An 18303-nucleotide genomic window follows, 5' to 3' on the forward strand; every position below is an offset into this window, starting at 1 on the left:
AATGACTTTATATTATCTTTTCCTGAGCCAAACATTTCCCAAGATAGTCCACTGTTAGTCACTATAAAACATCAACACTCTGTTCCCACTGAGGTGCTCCCAGCTACTACTTCCACCCAAGGGAAATGGTGGGTTTTCTCTGTTCACTTCTCAAAAGTACCAATGGCGGTGTGGTCAGGTCTGAGGACAGCACATGTTGGATGCTACAGTACCTTCGCAGGACAGGCCATGGGAGGTGACTCCGGAAAGGCTCTCTCGGCACACGTTACAGAAAGTGGGTCGGGCATGGGAGCAGGCGTACCAGTTATGCATCCCTGAGAAATGTTCCACATTAAACTGGGCCACCTAGAAATGAGACATTAGCACAGATTTGCCAAACAAGTGAACAAAACTACAGATACTTAATATTCAGAGCGTATATAGTTATGATTAAAATTTCAAACCCATATTTTAAAAACAAAACCTTTTTGCTTTAAGTAAAAAGAATGCAATATCAGGCTTAAACAAGTTGCTGAATGACTCTATACGTACCTATTTTTGCAGAATACAGCGTTAGCTCTTCAATTAGCATTCTCTAAGAACACGAGATGACAGAAGAGCTGTTACTTTACCTCATAAGGTTCTCTGGTCTGTACAGACTTCAGTGAGCTGATCCAATCCTCCATCTCCTTTCTGTTCTCAGCACATAGCATTAGTCTTCTGAATGGAGTGATTATCTGAAAGGTATAATTCAATCTAAATGATTGTTAAAGACCAACAAGATTATTGCAAAACCTTATTTCCTTGTTAAAGAAAGAATTGCTGTAAAGTAAATGAGTTTAGTTCTCTGAGTATGACACAATGTGGTCTAGGTAAGAAAAATTCTAAGGAACCTTTTATGATTCTGACCTCATTGCTATGAATTTATCAGGCTTTTGAGACCTTTACCAAAGGCTTTGAACCCAAATAAACAATGAATTCATATTTCATAAAATATACCTTGAAAATTACTTTTAAATATCCTTCAAAATAATTCATGGTAAGCTTAGATTGAATGCATAGCTATCAGTGCGGAATTTTTAAAAAATGAAAATCCAAAGAATGCATCATTAAATGGTTTTGTAATTGGCGTAGAATAGTACCAAGAACACTATTATTAACTAATGTTGGGTTTACATATTTCCACTGCCTATTTTAATATAATTTATATGAAGGATCTCCCCCCGCCATTGTGTAGAATTCCACTGTATTACTTTTTAGTAAGAGCAGTGGAGAAGAATTAGCATAAAAGTCATTTAGTTGGTTTTAAGAAAAAGAAAATAATTGACTTTCATCTTTTTTTTATGTCACTAAAGAGGGCAAATTAATTATATTAAGAATCGTAAAGCAAGTGAAATTAAAACTTCATGCTGTTATAACACCAAAAGTGATTCAAAGATCCCAAGATGACTTGAAAAAGCCCCTATTTGTGTGTCAGTACAATATTTTGGTTGTAATCTCGAAGTTGCTAAATCCTAAGCATTTATTGCAAATAAGGGACCATTTATTTACTTGTGGAAGAGGAGCAAAATATCATATTCTTACGCTGAAACTATTTTCAAATGATAAATGATATACTTATTTACATAGCAAATACATTTTTCTCAAGTTAGAAGCCATTTGATCCAGTGATAATCTACATATTGCATTATACAGCAGATTTCCCAAGTCATGAAAAAGCAATAATCATCTTTTAAAAAAAAAGGAACCCTTCCCAAAAAGAGTAACTATCAAGCCTCAATCACTACTGCTCATCTTAGAGAATAAGTCCAGTATTTAAAACTAGAGAGATCAGCCCATTCTTAGCTACTCACCAGTTATTGCCTCCTCTCATTTGTCATTAGGTTAGGCTACACAATCCTTCCTTAGACCACGAAGCCTTGAATACATCTGACAGGCACTCCCACTCACACAGCAGGCCAGAGTCGCATGGAAGAGGAGCTCTGGGTATTGGGTAACTGCATATGAAATTGAACAGAACCTCCCCTTTGCACTTTCTTCTGTTTTCCACTACCCCCTTTGGATAAAGCTTATTAGCAGTTGGTCACTTTTCTTCTTGAATAGTTAATGCGAAGAGCAATGCCTCCCTCATTACTTAGGAGCCAAATGGATGCTTTATTGCTTCAAATGTTTTTCTGGGCCAGCTCATCAAAAGCAGCAGAGTGATGCCATTAAATCATAATACACTCCTGGCTCTGTGCCTGGCACAGCACTCTCGAAATCTCAAAGTTTCACTGGACTGAATACATCTGATATTTACCTGAAGAAATACCACCTTTAGCATTTTATTTCTTTATTTAGTTAGCTATAATATAGAATGTAACTATAAAGATTCCCTGTCTTTCATTATGGTGTTGTAGTGAGATAAGCATTATTCAGATAAATAAACCAGGTTTGCTATTTAATTCTTCATTTTTGTTTTTCGTTTAATTCTAAGTAAAGCAGGATGTCTGCGGTTTTAACTATCTTTAATGCTTTTATATTCTTTAAAAGTCATTGTGAATTCAATAAAAACAGAGAAAGAAGAATAGAGAAATAGCTGCTCATTTTTCTTGACACTTCTGGAACCACATAATGTTTCAATGCTAAAGGATTTCAGCAATATAAATCATGCCTATATCTTACACCCTGATGACGTAAAACATCAGCAATTTTTCCTTTTTAATAAAAATTTGTTTAAAATGGACAGTCTCATTTAAAAACTAATGAAGTTTTTAAGAGCCAAAATAAATTATAATTCTGACGTAAGAAATCTAATGATTATAAAGTCACACTAAAAGAAGTGGATATGAAACAAAATCGTTCATAAATCATGCGATGCAGAGGTGCCTGGCTTTTGTGGCTGCAAAACCAAAAGTACCTCAGCGAGCATATCTGAAGACAAGGCTGCCTGCCAAACCTGTAACATCTCCCAGATGGGCCCTCTCCCCTTGGTGGTAACCCCTCATTCGTCTGCAATGCCCTGAGTCCCCTCCCCATCTTTTTCTTAAATTCTTCCCCGTCCCCAACCTCAGTAGGAAAGGGAATGATGGCTGTTAACTGACAGGCTCTGGTTGTATCCTAACTGAACCCCATTATACTACAGTGGTTTCTCCTCCAAATCTTTATCAGGGAACTATTCGGGGAGCAGCAAACCCAGAAAATTTTTTCGTTCTTACTCTGAAAGTATATCTGACTCAGCTTTTTTTATTCTGATAAACGAGCAGGAGGATGAGATAGAAAGACAGAGATGTGGGAGAGGTCAGGGAACTCAGACTGAGCCTGTTGGGGGCCAAGGCCGGGATATTTCTGGAACTAGAGGGCTTTGTACATTTCTTGAAGAATCTGCATCTTTCCTATCTCCTAAAGTGGCCCTTAGCCCCTGTCCTCGTCTCAACCCCACTCTTATTCTCTCTTCCTACTGTTCCACCATTCCCAAATGTGGAGAGCGGCTACAGTGTTTGGACAAGTTCAAGCCTCAGACTAATGAGAGGGCACAGTCCTCTCGTTGCCACGTGCAAGTCCCAGCTTGGAGGGCAGGGCCCTCCCAGCACAATTATAGCCAACAGCTGTAGTTGTGAGCTTGAACCTATGGTCCGAACCCATGGCCCCACGTGTCTGAGTGATGTGGGCTTGATAGAGTTCAGGTGCATGTAATTGAGTAGGATCGAAACCCACGAGAATGCTGTAAACATCTTGACCATGCCCTTACTTTGCCTCGTGGAATCTGGCTATAAAATAAAGACACAGCTTGTAGACCGCGGCGCTGTCTCTCCATCTGGGAACAGCATCCCACCCAGACCCAGCTTGTCTGTCTTTTCCCCATCCTTCACCGTTCCCTCTTAGGGTCACTGAACCAGGCTGAGCTGGCGTGGCACATAAGGCGCCCTGGGGCTGAGTATGCCATGGCCGTGCTGGCTCGCCACACCCAAATAATTTTTTACTGATTTTCTTCAGTAATTAGTTTTTTTCAGGCTATAACCACCACTCCCAGCTCAGATCTCAGAGCACATCTGTCTGCTTGCTCATGCACCCCAGCATTCACTGAGTGTGTCCTGCATGCCAGAGCCCAGGGGGTTCGAACCACACCGGCTGTGCCTTATCAACAATACTACTAAATGTGCGTAAGAATAAAACATTTCTCAGCCTGATAAAGCATGTGAGTAGGTCAGAGAGATAAAAGGCAATATGGCATTAAATATATAAAATTCTACAGAAGAGTAACATCACAGGTAAGGCTTTAAATACACAAACATGCTCAGAAGAAGAAAATACATAGCCAAGTCCTATGCTGGTTATTATTCAGTGAAGGAATTACAAATAATTGTAATTTTTATTGGTTGTCTGTAGTTTCTAAAGTAAATATGTAGTACTTCTCTAATAAAAACATTATTATTTTTTTTACTAACAGAAGAATAGAAATTTAGAATTTAAAATGTTGCACTGTTCCAAAGCAGGAGTTCTCAAACTCTGCTGCATTTTAGAATCATCTGGGAGATTCTCAAAAATCCCAATGTCCTGGCCACACTCTATACAAATTAACTCTGAACATACAAGGGTGGGACACAGCTACCAGTTTTTGTTTTGTTTGTTTTTTAACTCCTAAGTGACTCCAGAATGTAGCCAAGTTCGATAACCAGTGCTCTAAAGGTATTTTATTGTTTCCCATAACACAGTTAGAACTTGAGAAATGAGGGAAGTTTCTGCAAAAGTGAATTACAGAGAATTGCTAATCTGCAAATTCCCAATTGGAAACCGCTAATGTAAGAGCAGTGATTCAGAGCCTAAACTCTGAAGTCAGACCAACCTAGACTGAATACCCACGGCATCCTTTCTTATCTGTGTCTGTGGACCCGTTTCCTGGGCTCTCTCAGCTTCTGCCTCACGTCTGCTCAGTAGGGATATAGAAGTAACTCACCACTTTGCAGAGCAGTGCAAATGAATGAGACAACTCAACTAAAGAATTCAGCAGTACCTGTTACAAAGCCAAAGCTCAGTAAATATTAGCATCACAATTCCTCGTAGCGCTGGCAAATTAAGTACTGGGGTTGGCAAAAGTAGGTTTATAGCTGTGAGTATGAGAAACAGAGTTTATTCTTGTATTATTTATTGTTTATTGTGTTATTTGTATTACAACTATGAACCTACTTTTGCCCACCACTGTATATGTTCATAGATTTCTTCTGTAATGAACGTATATTTTTGTGTGACTGTGGTCCACAGACAAAAGTAACATAGCTTAAGTCAGAAATGGAGGCATTTTGCCAAAAAAATAGTCACTGACTAGCAACCCACCAAAACAGGAATAATGATAATGACCTCCTTCGTAGAAGAAATTAGAAAAATATCAACAAACAAATTAGGGGAAAAAAGGTTTCCTGTAATTGCAGGGTGTCTAACCTTACCCAAAGCAAGAATATAAAATGGTAAAAGGTTTACCAAAGTTAAGAGCATCAGATCCAGATTCAAGATAAATGGTTTTCCATTTTAACTCAGATTTTTTATTCTGCAATGAAGGAAACTGCAACCTTCGTTGTAATTTTAAATGTCCAACAACTTTTCTGTTAGGCAATTCTTCTTTCTAAGCTAAAGTTCTTTACCACAAACTGATCACATCAGCCCTACTGCAGCAATTGCTGTTATATCTTTAGTGATTAATCCTGAACTACCATGGATGATATAAAAATTAATATGCAGTGAACAACTTTTTCTTGGAAAGCAGGACAGAGAGTTTAGTTGTGCTATAACAATTTCTCATTGTCTATATTTATGATAACTTAGGGGGTATACTTGACTTTTGTTAAAAGCTGAATCAGATATAATTATATGTCTCTTTACTACTAGGTTTGCTATGACTGCAGTTGCCAACTGCTCTGTCTTAATATACCTCTTCCATTCTTCCTCATAAAACCTATATCCAACCCTTAAATTATGTATGTTGCTTTTTTTCATTCTTCCTTTATGGAATGAAATAAATCACTTTGACAACTTAAATGTGAGAAACTACAATGTAGCCATGCATCTTAAGTGACTATTTTAGAGCAGAGATAAAAGCATATGTCAAAGGGTAAACTGTGGACCTACCTCTGCCTCCAAGAAAATAGGTTCAATTATGAGCTGCACGTGAATCAAGATAAGTTTGTTTTTTTTCCCAAAACATACCCAATCATGCTCCATACCACTTTGTGAATCAAAATCTCCCTGGGAGGAAGGTGTGGATTATTTCAGATGCTATCTGTAGTTTAGCAAACTACACAGGGGACGCTGATGCACCCCCGTTTATCAACCATGAAGGGACGAGGCATCCAACTTCCCCATTAGTAAAGGTAGGATCTCGTCTAAATGATGTAAAGAAAGCGCTGTAATCTTTATGGCTCCCTCTCTCCATTTCAGCACCCTTCTGCTCTCAAATCCCAGTGTTCTCACCTACCTCTGACAGTATTCCTTTGTGTTGAACCGATCTGAATTCACCTACCACCTACCAGCACCCCACATGATATAATAAGGTCCCAAAATTATCATCTCTGATTTTTTGTTTTGTTTGCCCATTCCTTTTGAACGCTGAAGTGCTATGTTATAAAACAAAAAAAAACTAAAATCCATCATATTAGACAGGCACTTAGCTCACAGTACACAGTTTAAAACTATTTTCTTCATGCCCGTGTATTACTCTGTGGGCCCTCGAGGCATCTGAGTTCACACGTCCTGTACAGACTCTCTGACCCCTACACCTTCTGGGGTCAATACCCCCTTATTTTATAATCCAGTTGCCTCAAGTTCCATGTGTTTTCTAAGATCACAACTACTGATTTAAAAAATATTTCCCCCCCTGAGGTGTTAACAGACAATAAAGGTTTAATGCATAATTTCTCCCAAAGGTGTTTGAATTTTAACAGGAGACTAAGAAAATGCAATGCTATAACAAATGTATTTCTGACACCAAAATCAAAGAAAGTGGCACAGATATTTTACACTATGTTTAGTGTAATTTAAATGTGTTTTCTAAAATATGTTTTTATTGATTTGAGAGAGAGAGAGAGAGAGAGAGGAAGGAGAGAAAAACATTGATAGGCTGCCTCCTGAACACCCCCTCCTGGGGATCGAGCCCACAACCCAGGCAAGTGCCCTGACAGGGAATTGAACGGTGACCTCTTGGTGCACCAATAATGCTCAACCAACTGAGCCACACTGGCCAGGGCTCAACATAGTATCATTTAAGTCAACAACACCATAAACATACATTTTATAGCTGTAAACAGTGTGTAATCATTAAGTGGCCACGAAAAAAGAGTAGTTCCATAAAATCCTGAAACACAAATTTCACAACATCGAAAATGATGTAAAAAAAACTTATAAAGATGTAATGGACTAATGATAAAACTGAGGGTGACAGGTTAATTCACATACATGCAAGAACCTCATTACTAATCTACATGTTAAATTTACAAAGAATTTCTGCTATGAAGGCAGCGCACTATGTAAGTAGGATCTTAAATCATTTTGCCTGGTAGTATTCCCTTTTGGAATGATCTAAAAGTCTCCTCAGATGTCTGTTTAGTACCATAATTAGATTTATATACAAACACAAGAGGATCTTTGAAAATCATTCCACAACTTTGGTTTTGGCTGACTGATCATCCTTCTAATTGATGAGTCATTTTAGCTGAATAACAACTTACTGATCTTAGTGGGCATTCCCGTAATATAGACTAGGAAGTATCAAACATCCCCACAGGCTCTCAAAATACAGTGGGAAGCCTCGGTCATGAGTACAAGGAAGTCTGCTCCAATGCTGCTTATTTCCCTATCTATGGATAAGTTATATATCATTTGCATATTATTTTATTTCCAAAATAAAAATCAAGTAATCACCTATATATTGTCATAAATAACTGATTGAGAATTGTGTCACAGAGATATGAAACATTACTCACTTGTGACAAGATTCTACAAAACAGTGCAAGTACTGAAAAAATTTCTAATGGAAACTTTTTGTAAATATACAACAATTATTCTGAGAAATCAGTGAATTATAGGAAGAAAAAAAGACCTCTGGATGAGAGCAGATCTTTGCAACAGTATGTCTATCTTCTTAACTACAGGAATACTTGACTACAAACTTATGGCAAAAAGCAATATAGTCTTGGTTCTCCAGTCATAGCTTTAAATTAAGCATGAAGTTACTTTTATTATAACATATTGAAGAGAAAAAATAAATGTAGAAGCTAAAGGAGTCGTCCATAATCAGTTAATACACTTCTTATATGAGAAGTTAACAAAAAAGTAACAGCATGTTATAACAAGTTAACAAAAAAGATTATTTCTTCACTGTAAAATTAAATTGAGTAACTATGGCCAACTCAGTAAATGTTTTTCCTTCAAAGCTTCTGGATACCCAGGCTGTGTTTGAGAAGAAAGGTAGACACGAGGCAGAGTTAAAATTAGACAACTGAATTTTTAGGGATGCATATTGAAGGATCAGGTAAAAGGATTGGAAAGATTTGCTTTAAAATACTTAATATAAAATAGGGAGAAGAGAGAGTGGATGAGGCAAGTGTGGCAACATCCAGATAACAGTAGGATCTGGCAACGAGGAAGTAGGGGTTCATCACAGTTATCCTGAGTTTGGATATATTTGAAATTTTTCATAATTAAATAAAAAAGTACTCAAGCATTGTGAACCCCAAGCAAAGTTCGTCAAGGATCTAAAAAGGTGAGGAACCTGTGACTTAGTCTCATCTGCATATTAATCCTATTCAACCCTTGGCCCTGAACTCAGCTTGCAGACCTGAGTCTCTGACCTCTTTACCCTCCCCCCAACTCAAATGCAAATTAAATGAGTAATGTGGGTCCCTTGCTCAAGTAATCTAAAATGCCTACAGAGCTAATGACTTAAGACTTCTGATCACTGGAGGAGATGGGGTGGGAAGGACTAGCTGAAGAGAACTATGCAAATCTTACTTCCATAATTCTTGAGCCTCAATGATTCTAACTTAAGATCTGGTCAGCAGACCACAAAACCTCTTTGGCAAAGGAATCATGACTTCTGAACAATGTCATTTTCCTTGTTAACCTAATGTTGAATTTTTTATTGCCTTAGAGTATCAAATAAAATATGAAATCTGATACCTGCTTCCATAAAACACCCCAAGGATTTTAGAGCTATTAGTACCAATATTTTCGTTACGTACATACATAGTATTTCCAAAGAATCTCACATTCCAAAAAGCAAATTTTCCTTTATTTAAATTAAAAAATCCAAAATAATTCAAAATCACAATTTTATTGAATATCATCTGATAAAATATCATTATTAAATATTAATACTAACAAAGGAGTTTATTGTTTATTAACACAAAATAAAGACATATAAGATAGAAGCCAAACACTTTCAAATCAGCAACCGTAGTCAACATTATGTAATTTACAGATTCTTAGACTCCATTAAAAATGTAAAAGAAAGCAGTCTACTTAACACCTTCCTGTGACTAGCTTGTCTTAACACTTTGCTTCAGAGCAACAGTCCTAATTGTCATTTCCCAGAAGCCTTCACCTGAGCAGAGCCAAAGGTAGAAAGACAGTGAAACATGGAGGTAGAGATAGTCCCTCTCTGCATGTCGTGCCCCTTTGCCCTGTTCTCTCTGGAAACGTGGCAAAGGCGGTAAAAGACCGTATGTGGAAAACTACAGGACGTTGAAAAAAGAAGTAGAGGAAGACATAAACAGATGGAAGAATATACCAGGTTCATGGGTTGGTAGAATCAACATCATTAAAATGCCCATACTACCCAAGGAAATCTATAGATTCAGTGCAATCCCCATTAAGATAACAATGGCGTATTTCACAGATCCTAGAACAAACTGACCTGCATGATAACGAAAAAGAAATCAACTTGTTTGACACTGCAAACTAGATAAGTAAGAGAGCCAGAGGGTACATTAAATCTTCCAAACTACAACCTCTCTTCTCTGTTACTCCAGCCAAGTGGGCTTGTTTCACAATTGCCTTTACTTAAAGACCACAGACTCTGCGGAAAGTACATCCATTGTGCTGTAACTGGGTATAAGTAGCTCTAAGAAATCAGCTGGTAGGAAAACAATGTTAATAGAAAATGAAAGAATGAAGACATAGAAAGTTTCTGTTAGCAATAACAAAATAATATTTTCTGTAAAAAATTTTTAAAACAATTAAGCTATAACTTTAATTATAGAATAATAGCTGTGACTACATCTTAGTACTAAAAATAGACATGTTTCATGAAAATCGATAAAAAAATCTAAAAACCAGTTAACATTTAGACTGACAATGTAAGCAAGCATTTCACAACTACCAAAGATAAATAAAAGAATTAAAACCTGAAAGGCAGGCTGCACAAATGAGCTGCATAACAATATCATTTGCTTAATGTTTGCAAACTGACATCATCCTAGAAGAACAGGCGGAAACGCTGCATGTGCTGCGTTTTCTCCCCTTGAAAGTCATCAGGCCTACTGTGCAGTTACGGTCTCAATCCTGTACATACTTGCACATTCTTTAAAGATAAACGAGGAAGGGAATACCAAGGTGCTGTAAAACTAATAATAGGCCTTAGCTGGTTTGGCTCAGTGGATAGAGTGTTGCCCTGCAGACTGAAAGGTCCCAGGTTGGATTTCTGCTCAAGGGAACATGCCCAGGTTGCAGGCTCAATTCCCAAATAGGGGTGTGTTGGAGTCAGTTGATCAATGATTCTCTCTCACCATTGATGCTCCTATCTCTCCCTCCCTCTCCCTTCCTCTCTGAAATCAATAAAAATATATATTTTAAAAAAATTAATAATAGTAATAACAATGATGATGATTAAATTTATTAATTCAGATGAGTCTCTGCAAACCAGGCACCTTTAGATAACAACATATTGACAAGATATGTAACCATATATAGCACTGTATTTAAAGCATTACATTGTACAGGGGAAACAGAGGTTTTTTAGTATTCATTGTAATAACAAGGATCACAGTGATTTCAGAAATTATTTATGCAGGCTGCCACATACACTTCCACTGTAAATTAACCGTATTAGTTAATGGACACATTTAAAAATTTACTATTTAGTAGTTTCAGACTGTACCAGAGATGGGAACAATGCATTAGCCTCATTCCCCTGGCACAAGCTCTATTGTTTTCTAACAGTAAATTGCTTTGTATGTAATTTCAAAACAACATAATTATCTTGTTTGTACCAATCACCACAAAACTAAAACATTTCTAAAACCTAATTTTTCCATTACACCATAATCATACTTAGGGAACAGAGAAAATATTTGAATATGCTGAAACTTTTAAAGAGCCATGAAAATGATAATAAAAAAGTACTTTAGGCCATTTAATCGCTTTAAAGCATCTCTCTCAATCGCCTGCAGACATCACCAGGATGTCTTACCATAATTTCAAATTCATAGTGTCCAACTCACAATGTCTTTATTTCACTCCCTACAAATCTACTTTTTTTTTTCTCATTTTCTTCCCTTAATTAAAGGCATCATTTATATACCAATCCTCCTAATTTCAACAACTCTCTGTTAGTTCCTCCTCTCCCTCTCCCTTCCCTTTGGCCACAGCTCTCGCTTTCCTGCAGTCTCTCCCATCGACCCCGCCCCCCTCCTCCTTGTCATGGTTCCTTAGACATTGCAGCAGTGTCCAAGTTGGGGAAATCTACCGCGCTTGTCAAATGCATCTGATAGGAAGCTGTCAGAGCTCCTACAGAGCATTTCAATATTTTCTGAATAGGTTAATACCTATTTGTGATACAAAATCCAAAATGTATTCAGAATGAAAAGTATGCATGCCCTAAGCCTGCCCTCAGCTACTGAGTTCCCTTCCTGAGGCAAATATTTTTAGCTTCTTTTTATTAAAAATAACTATTGTTGAAACTATTACATGTGCCCCCTTTTTCCCCATTGACCCTTTCTGGCCCATACCTGCCCTCCACCCCAGGATTATTTGTCAGCATCTGTGCATTTCCCCAGATAGCTGTCTCTCTCTGTGTATGTAAGAAATGTGTTCTTTTTAGATTTAAACAAACACATGCGCACCGTTCCACAGCTGGCTTTTCCCACTGAATAAAATTTGGAGTTCACGGCATGTTGCTATATATGGAGCTGATTTACCCTTTTTCATGATTGTATAACATTCCATCCATGTGCCGTATTTAATAATTCAATTCAACCAGTGCCTAACTTCTATATTTGGGTTGCTTCCAATTTTTTGTTATTACAATGTGCAATAAAGATCCTTATACATGTATCTTCGCACACATAAACAGTAGATTTTACTAGCTCAGCAAATTCTGGATGATGTGGGCAGTGAAGTCATTGATGAATCTAATGACGTGAAAGAACGTTCTTTACAAATCTATCCTGTAAATTGTGTATCTTGATCATATTCTGTTAAACCTCAGGTTAAAATCTTTTAGAAGTTTCTCAACAATCATTTTGAGGATGGTTAAGTCAGTCCTCCTGGTGGGTATACTCCTACATAACCTGAAAAGAAATGCAATCTAAAACATATTCCCATGAACATTTTACACACACACACACACACACACACACACACACACACACACACACCCCTCTTAATTCTTACAAAGGTGCTCAAAGGGACAGGGTTTGGCTGCTCTATCCTGACAGCTTTTCTCACATTATGAGCCCAACAGTTAGGGTAGGTGTAGTAATATTGTTGATCAATATGTAAAATTAATTATTGTTAGTATCCTTATTGATGTAATTCTGAAAATGAAAAGGGTGAAGGTTTGTGCAGAAATTAGATCACAAAGGCCAAACACATACACAACACATAAAATACTGTCACTCTTCCCTCTCAAAGATTAGTAGCAGGCCTATGTGACCACGAGACTTCTGGTTACGACCCCAGCAGCTTTCCACTGTCTGATATTCATACTCAATAGTGTTGTGCTAAATTATAACAAAGCACTAATGAAGTGTGTGAAAGCAACCCATCTGCAGAGACAAGAAATCCCACCAGCTGATGCAGACAGACCGTGTCACTAGGCCATGCCTGGTGTTTAAACCCATGGAAGACATCACTCAACCTCATTGGAAGGGGTCTAATGAAGTTCTGATGCCAAGGCCACACAGCCACACCTTCTACTCTGAGATGTCAGCTCTGATTAACAGCTTCTTACTACTAATCTGTTTTTCTCCAAGGTTTAAAGACCTTGTGTTCCATACCAATGGGTGCAGCTTACGACAAGCTTCTGAAAGTATCCTAAGAGAGCTACCCAGGCCTTCATAAACCTTGTCAGCTGGGACAACTTGAGTGCCAGGACTGTCCAAAGCCTTTAGATCTGCTCAGCAAGTCCTGTGACAATGAACAAAACAAAAAAAGAGAAAAAAATACCTTCAACTGGATAGCACTCAACCTCCCTGTTACCCATAAAACAATCTTGCCTCTGATATCACTTGCCTGTTGCTGACTAGATTGCAATATGTCTGCCATAACCACAAACCTACCTTTGCCTTTATGCACTAAGAGTTGGTCTTGGTAAAGTTTAAACTGGGCCCAGAGACCACAGAAATGTTTAAGGCAGAAACTACTGAACTGAAAATCTCCTTTTAAACTACTTTCTTCTCAGAAATTAAATTCTCACCTGAGACTTGTCGCATGGAGAAGGTGATCAGCGCTGTTCCCAGCCTTTTCCATTAGAGATCAGCCTCATGACCACAAGAACTGACACCGTGGCAAGCACGGGCTCTAGTCATTGCAAGCGGGCACACTGTTCTACATAAACTTCCTTCTGCCTTGCAAGGTAATGAGGATTCATGAGGAGTGGCCAGGTTGAACTATATCACATTAAAAATGGTGGCTACTGTTGTACTAATAATCATAGGGGCCTGAAAATTCCAATATGCTATGCATTCTCATGGAAATAGCACAGGTTTAAAAAAATTAATTAGGCTACCTGTTAACTATGTACATTTACAAAATTATGTTCTCTAAACCTTACTTCTTCATCTGTTGAAGAGAAGGAAGAATAATTACTACATGGTCTTAATGAGATAATGAAGTGAGATATACAATTATTGTGGGTGGTAGGACAGACCAAAAAGGTTTTAAAAATAATCATTTCTTTTTCTCATTTATATTACAAACAACTTAAAATTTATTGTAGAATAAGTAGGTTTTCCTTCGTACTGTTTTCATATCTTATTAACATTTTCAAGGCAAACAAAACTATTTTGATTTTTTTTTAAATAAGAAGTTAATGTTTTAGATTGTCCACGAAGCCCAAATCTGAGATGAGAGATGTAATAATGTTCTCAGCATTTCACAGCATTTCATACTAGATGGCAGGCCTGATTCTGGAATCGTCAGCAGCACCAGGTGTGATGGACAAGGTGCCCATTTTTGAGCGCACATCACTTGGACTTTGTCAGGGTGACTCAAGATGCCAGCAACTTGGATTATTCATGAAGCACAGGACTGCAAATGTCTCTGAGACTTTCTAGACAGTGTGAGCACATCGGCTCTCCTCTATTCCAAATTAATTAACAGGGCACCAAAGAGTCTGGCTTTCTGAAAAACTTGGGACATCAGACTTCTTAGAAAACAAGACTCCACCAAGTACAGAACTTGCCAGTGCAGAACTCCCAAGACACTTATACTCTCCAGGGTTCTGGTGCTCCAATCAGATGGCCATAGCCTAAGAGGCCCTCTTTAGCTGATTCAAAGATACTTATGGTGTGGTTTTTTTGTTTTGTTTTTTAATTTTTAATGCCAGTAGTTTAGTTTTCCACATAGGCCCCTATTCCAGGTACCTCCAATGAGACAGAATATTATCTTTTACAGGCTTTGAGGCTTCATTCTGTACCACAAATGGGTTTCAGAAGTCAGAGCTCATCTAAATAAGTGTGGGACCACAGAACCTTCAACTAAGCACTTCAGCCATGTACAGACCACAGTGAAATCCGAGTAAGTCCAACAGCACTTCTTCAAAAAGAGCACCGTGGAGCAGTTGTGCCCGCAACGAGGAAATGGGCCTTCCGTGGCAGTCCACACAGCCTAGAAGCGTCTAAATAGCTGAGTCTTTAGTGGTCCTGGGGCTGCTAGTTCAAACCTTGAGCAATCCCTGTAGAATCCTGAATTATTTGGGTCTCAAGCTCTAAGCGGGTATGTAATCCCCTCTCTTTCCTATAACCTGTGATGAGACAGTTTCCAATCCCCACTGGGAGGCAATTCCTTATTTTTTTGTATCCCAATAATCCCATTCCAGGGCCACATACTTCAAAGACAGGGACCTATGCACAAAGGCTTTAAAATTTTTTAAAACTCAGCGGCCAGTTTGTTTTACTTGCCACTGTATATCTAGAATCTAGCACAATGACTGCTACATATAGCAAGCTCTCAGTAAATATTTGCTAAATGAATGAATGAATGAATGAATGAATGAATATCTAAGGGCAGTCCCAGAGGGAGGATGGGGCAGAGAGTGGGCTGCTGAGCAATAGTTTGCAGGAAACAAAAAGTACGAGAGGCAGAGGTTGAAGGCTACTGACCAGAACCAGGTTCTCTATAAGCCATAGATCTCAGCAAGACCAGGACAGGCAAGGGGAGCATGCTGATGCCTAGCACAGCAACCTAACATGGGACCCTGCCTGGACCTCCAGGGACACAGTTCTCTAGATGAGAAGCCCTCTCTCCCAAACTAGCGATAGTGTCTATTCACACCATGACAGAGCTTCTGATGGAACTGACCTGTGTCCTGGGACTCCCAGGTCTGATGATGCAAACAAGCCCAGGCTCCCCAAGCTCCAGGGTTGCCTGAATACTCAAGGACATGCTCACCGGTTCTTGGCTACCTTAGAACGTCCATTGGAAAGATTTATGGAAGGTGAGTGGTGAAGGTAGAGACAAAAGCACAGTTCCTCTACCTGTACCTTATGTCCACACCAAGACTAGCTAAAAAAGGGCCAATGGCTTCCCTTCCCTTCCCTGCCCTTCCTTCCTTCCTTCCTTCCTTTCTTTATTGATTAAGGGATTACATATGTTTCCTTATCCCCCTACTGACCCCCAACACACCCACCACTCATGCCCTCAACCCCCTGGTGTCTGTGTCCATTGGTTATGCTTATATGCATGCATACAAGTCCTTTGGTTTTTACCTACTAGGATTTGGGTATGAGAAATTTCATAATAGATTCAAGAGGTATTTCTCTGGGTTATACTCTTGGAAAAGATGATATGTCACTAAATGTATGTAAAGATAAATATAATATAGCCATAGAAACAATGAGGAGATATTTCATTTCTAAAACTGATGTCTATGTTATAGAAAAAAGAATACAAATTTCAAACAACATAAATTATCAGTTTTCTTAGTAGAAAGCCATCTGAACCATATATGTCAATTTTAAAAGTCAAAAAAGCCACTCAAATTGCATTAATGTGGTGTCATTTTAAAGTGCTATAAAATATCTTAACCAACCTAGATGTAAAAAATATTAGTTTTTCCACTATCAGGCATCTAATAGTTATGTGGATCACTGAAATGATTACTAATAGGCAAGAATCATGTTTATGAGACTTACTTTTGATATAAAAACAGTCTGGGTGATGATATAAAGATTGCAATGAGAAGATAAATACTTATAGATATACCAGAGGCCCAGTGCACGAATTCATGCACCAGTTGGGTCCCTCAGCCTGGCCTGGGGGAAAGTGCCCAAACCGGCTCTCAGATATCCCCCGAGGGATCCCGGATTGCGAGAGGGTACAGGCCAGGCCAAGGGACCCCACTGGTGCATGATCAGGGCTGAGGAGGGACATGGGAGGTTGGCCAGCCGGGGAGGGACCACAGGAGGGCTCTAGGGCATGTCTGACCCATCTTGCTCAGTCAGATCGGCCTGACTCCAGCAGCAAGCTAAACTACTGGTCAGAGCATCTGCCCCCTGGTGGTCAGTGCACATCATAACGAGTGGTTGAGCAGCCTTAGCATATCATTCGCAAATTACGCTTTCATTGGTTGAATGGCCAACCTGACGACCAGACACTTAGCATACTAGGCTTTTATTATAGAGGATTACAAACCAATATCATGGGGGGAGGGGTAGAAAACTGATCTCTAAGCTAACACTTGAAGTGACGTTTTTCTCTCAAAGAAAAGCTAGAGTTTACAAATAGCATTCATTCATTTAATAAGACACATTCTTCCTTCATTTATTTAACAACTAGTTATTGTCTTTCCCCTCAGTGCCAGGCCCTGATTTAACCTTGGGGATTCAGTGGTGAAGGAGACAATTTCTGTGCCTGCAAGGAAATTTTGCTCTCCACCATGTCCCCTCATGCCCTCCCACATATGCATACCATGCAAAGATCTCTCCAGAAGCATACTGCAAGGACGGTCACTTCACTTTGCTATATGCTATATTGAGACAGTGTGTTTAAAGGGTCCACCACAGTGGCCAGAAATCTCTAAATTCACTCCTCCTTGCCCATTCCCAACAAACCCCAAGAGCTGAGAGCCCCAAATTCTGGACTAGCTATGCACTGTGCACAGCTATTAGCCATCCAACCTGGAGAAATTCATTTCAGCATTCACAACCTGAATCTGCTGTGATAACTTGCTTCCTGAAGGCCCTTGTCAGTTCACAGGGAGTGAGATGACCAGAGAGTTCTAACACTGGGCGAGCCATTACCTCACAAGGGACCTGTTCTATCACATGGCTCAAGTTAGAGAGTTCTTTTTTGCCTAGAGCTGAAATTGACCCTCTGTGAATTCCAACACAATCTATGTCCTACACACTGCAGTGAAACAAAACCTGCCTACTGCCCTTTTACATGATATTCCCTCAAATATAAAAAAGACATGGCATGGGTAATGGACCTAAATAGATACTTTTTGAAAGAGGGCATGCAGAAGGCCAAGAGACATATGAAAACATGCTCAAAGTGACTAATCATCCGAGAGATGCAAATCAAAACGACAATGCAATACCATCTGACAGCTGTGAGAATGGCTATCATCAACAAATCAACAAATGAAAAATGCTGGGGAGGATGCAGAGAAAAAGGAACCCTTTGCACTGTTGGTGGGAATGCAGACTGGTGCAGCCACTGTGGAGAACAGTATGAGTTTCCTCAAAAATTAAAAATGGAACTCCCGTTTGACCCAGTGATCCCACTTCTAGGAATATATCCCAAGAAACCAGACACACCAATCAGAAGGGATATATGCACGCCTATGTTCATAGAAACACAATTTACAATAGCTAAGATTTGGAAACAGCCTAAATGCCCATCAGCAGATGAGTA

The 18303-nt window shown here is 38.9% G+C and overlaps 1 protein-coding gene across 17 annotated transcripts in view; it reads right to left on the reverse strand.

Annotated features, from left to right (window-relative positions):
- The window catches only part of DGKH (diacylglycerol kinase eta), a 214006-nt gene that overhangs the window by 94422 nt on the left and 101281 nt on the right, over positions 1–18303 (reverse strand). For 14 of the 17 annotated variants that reach the window (XM_059684734.1, XM_059684731.1, XM_059684729.1 and 11 more), the window contains 2 exons: positions 612–716; positions 213–345 (listed from right to left, as the gene is read on the reverse strand). In XM_059684734.1, coding sequence (XP_059540717.1) covers positions 213–345; positions 612–692 — 214 coding nt within the window. In that variant the 5' untranslated portion in view covers positions 693–716. Of the gene's footprint in view, positions 1–212; positions 346–531; positions 717–18303 lie in introns of those variants that run through there. The other 3 variants (XM_059684736.1, XM_059684737.1, XM_059684738.1) reach the window with 3 other exon arrangements.

This window comes from Myotis daubentonii, chromosome 2, assembly GCF_963259705.1.
Source record: "Myotis daubentonii chromosome 2, mMyoDau2.1, whole genome shotgun sequence".
Classification (NCBI taxonomy): domain Eukaryota; kingdom Metazoa; phylum Chordata; class Mammalia; order Chiroptera; family Vespertilionidae; genus Myotis; species Myotis daubentonii.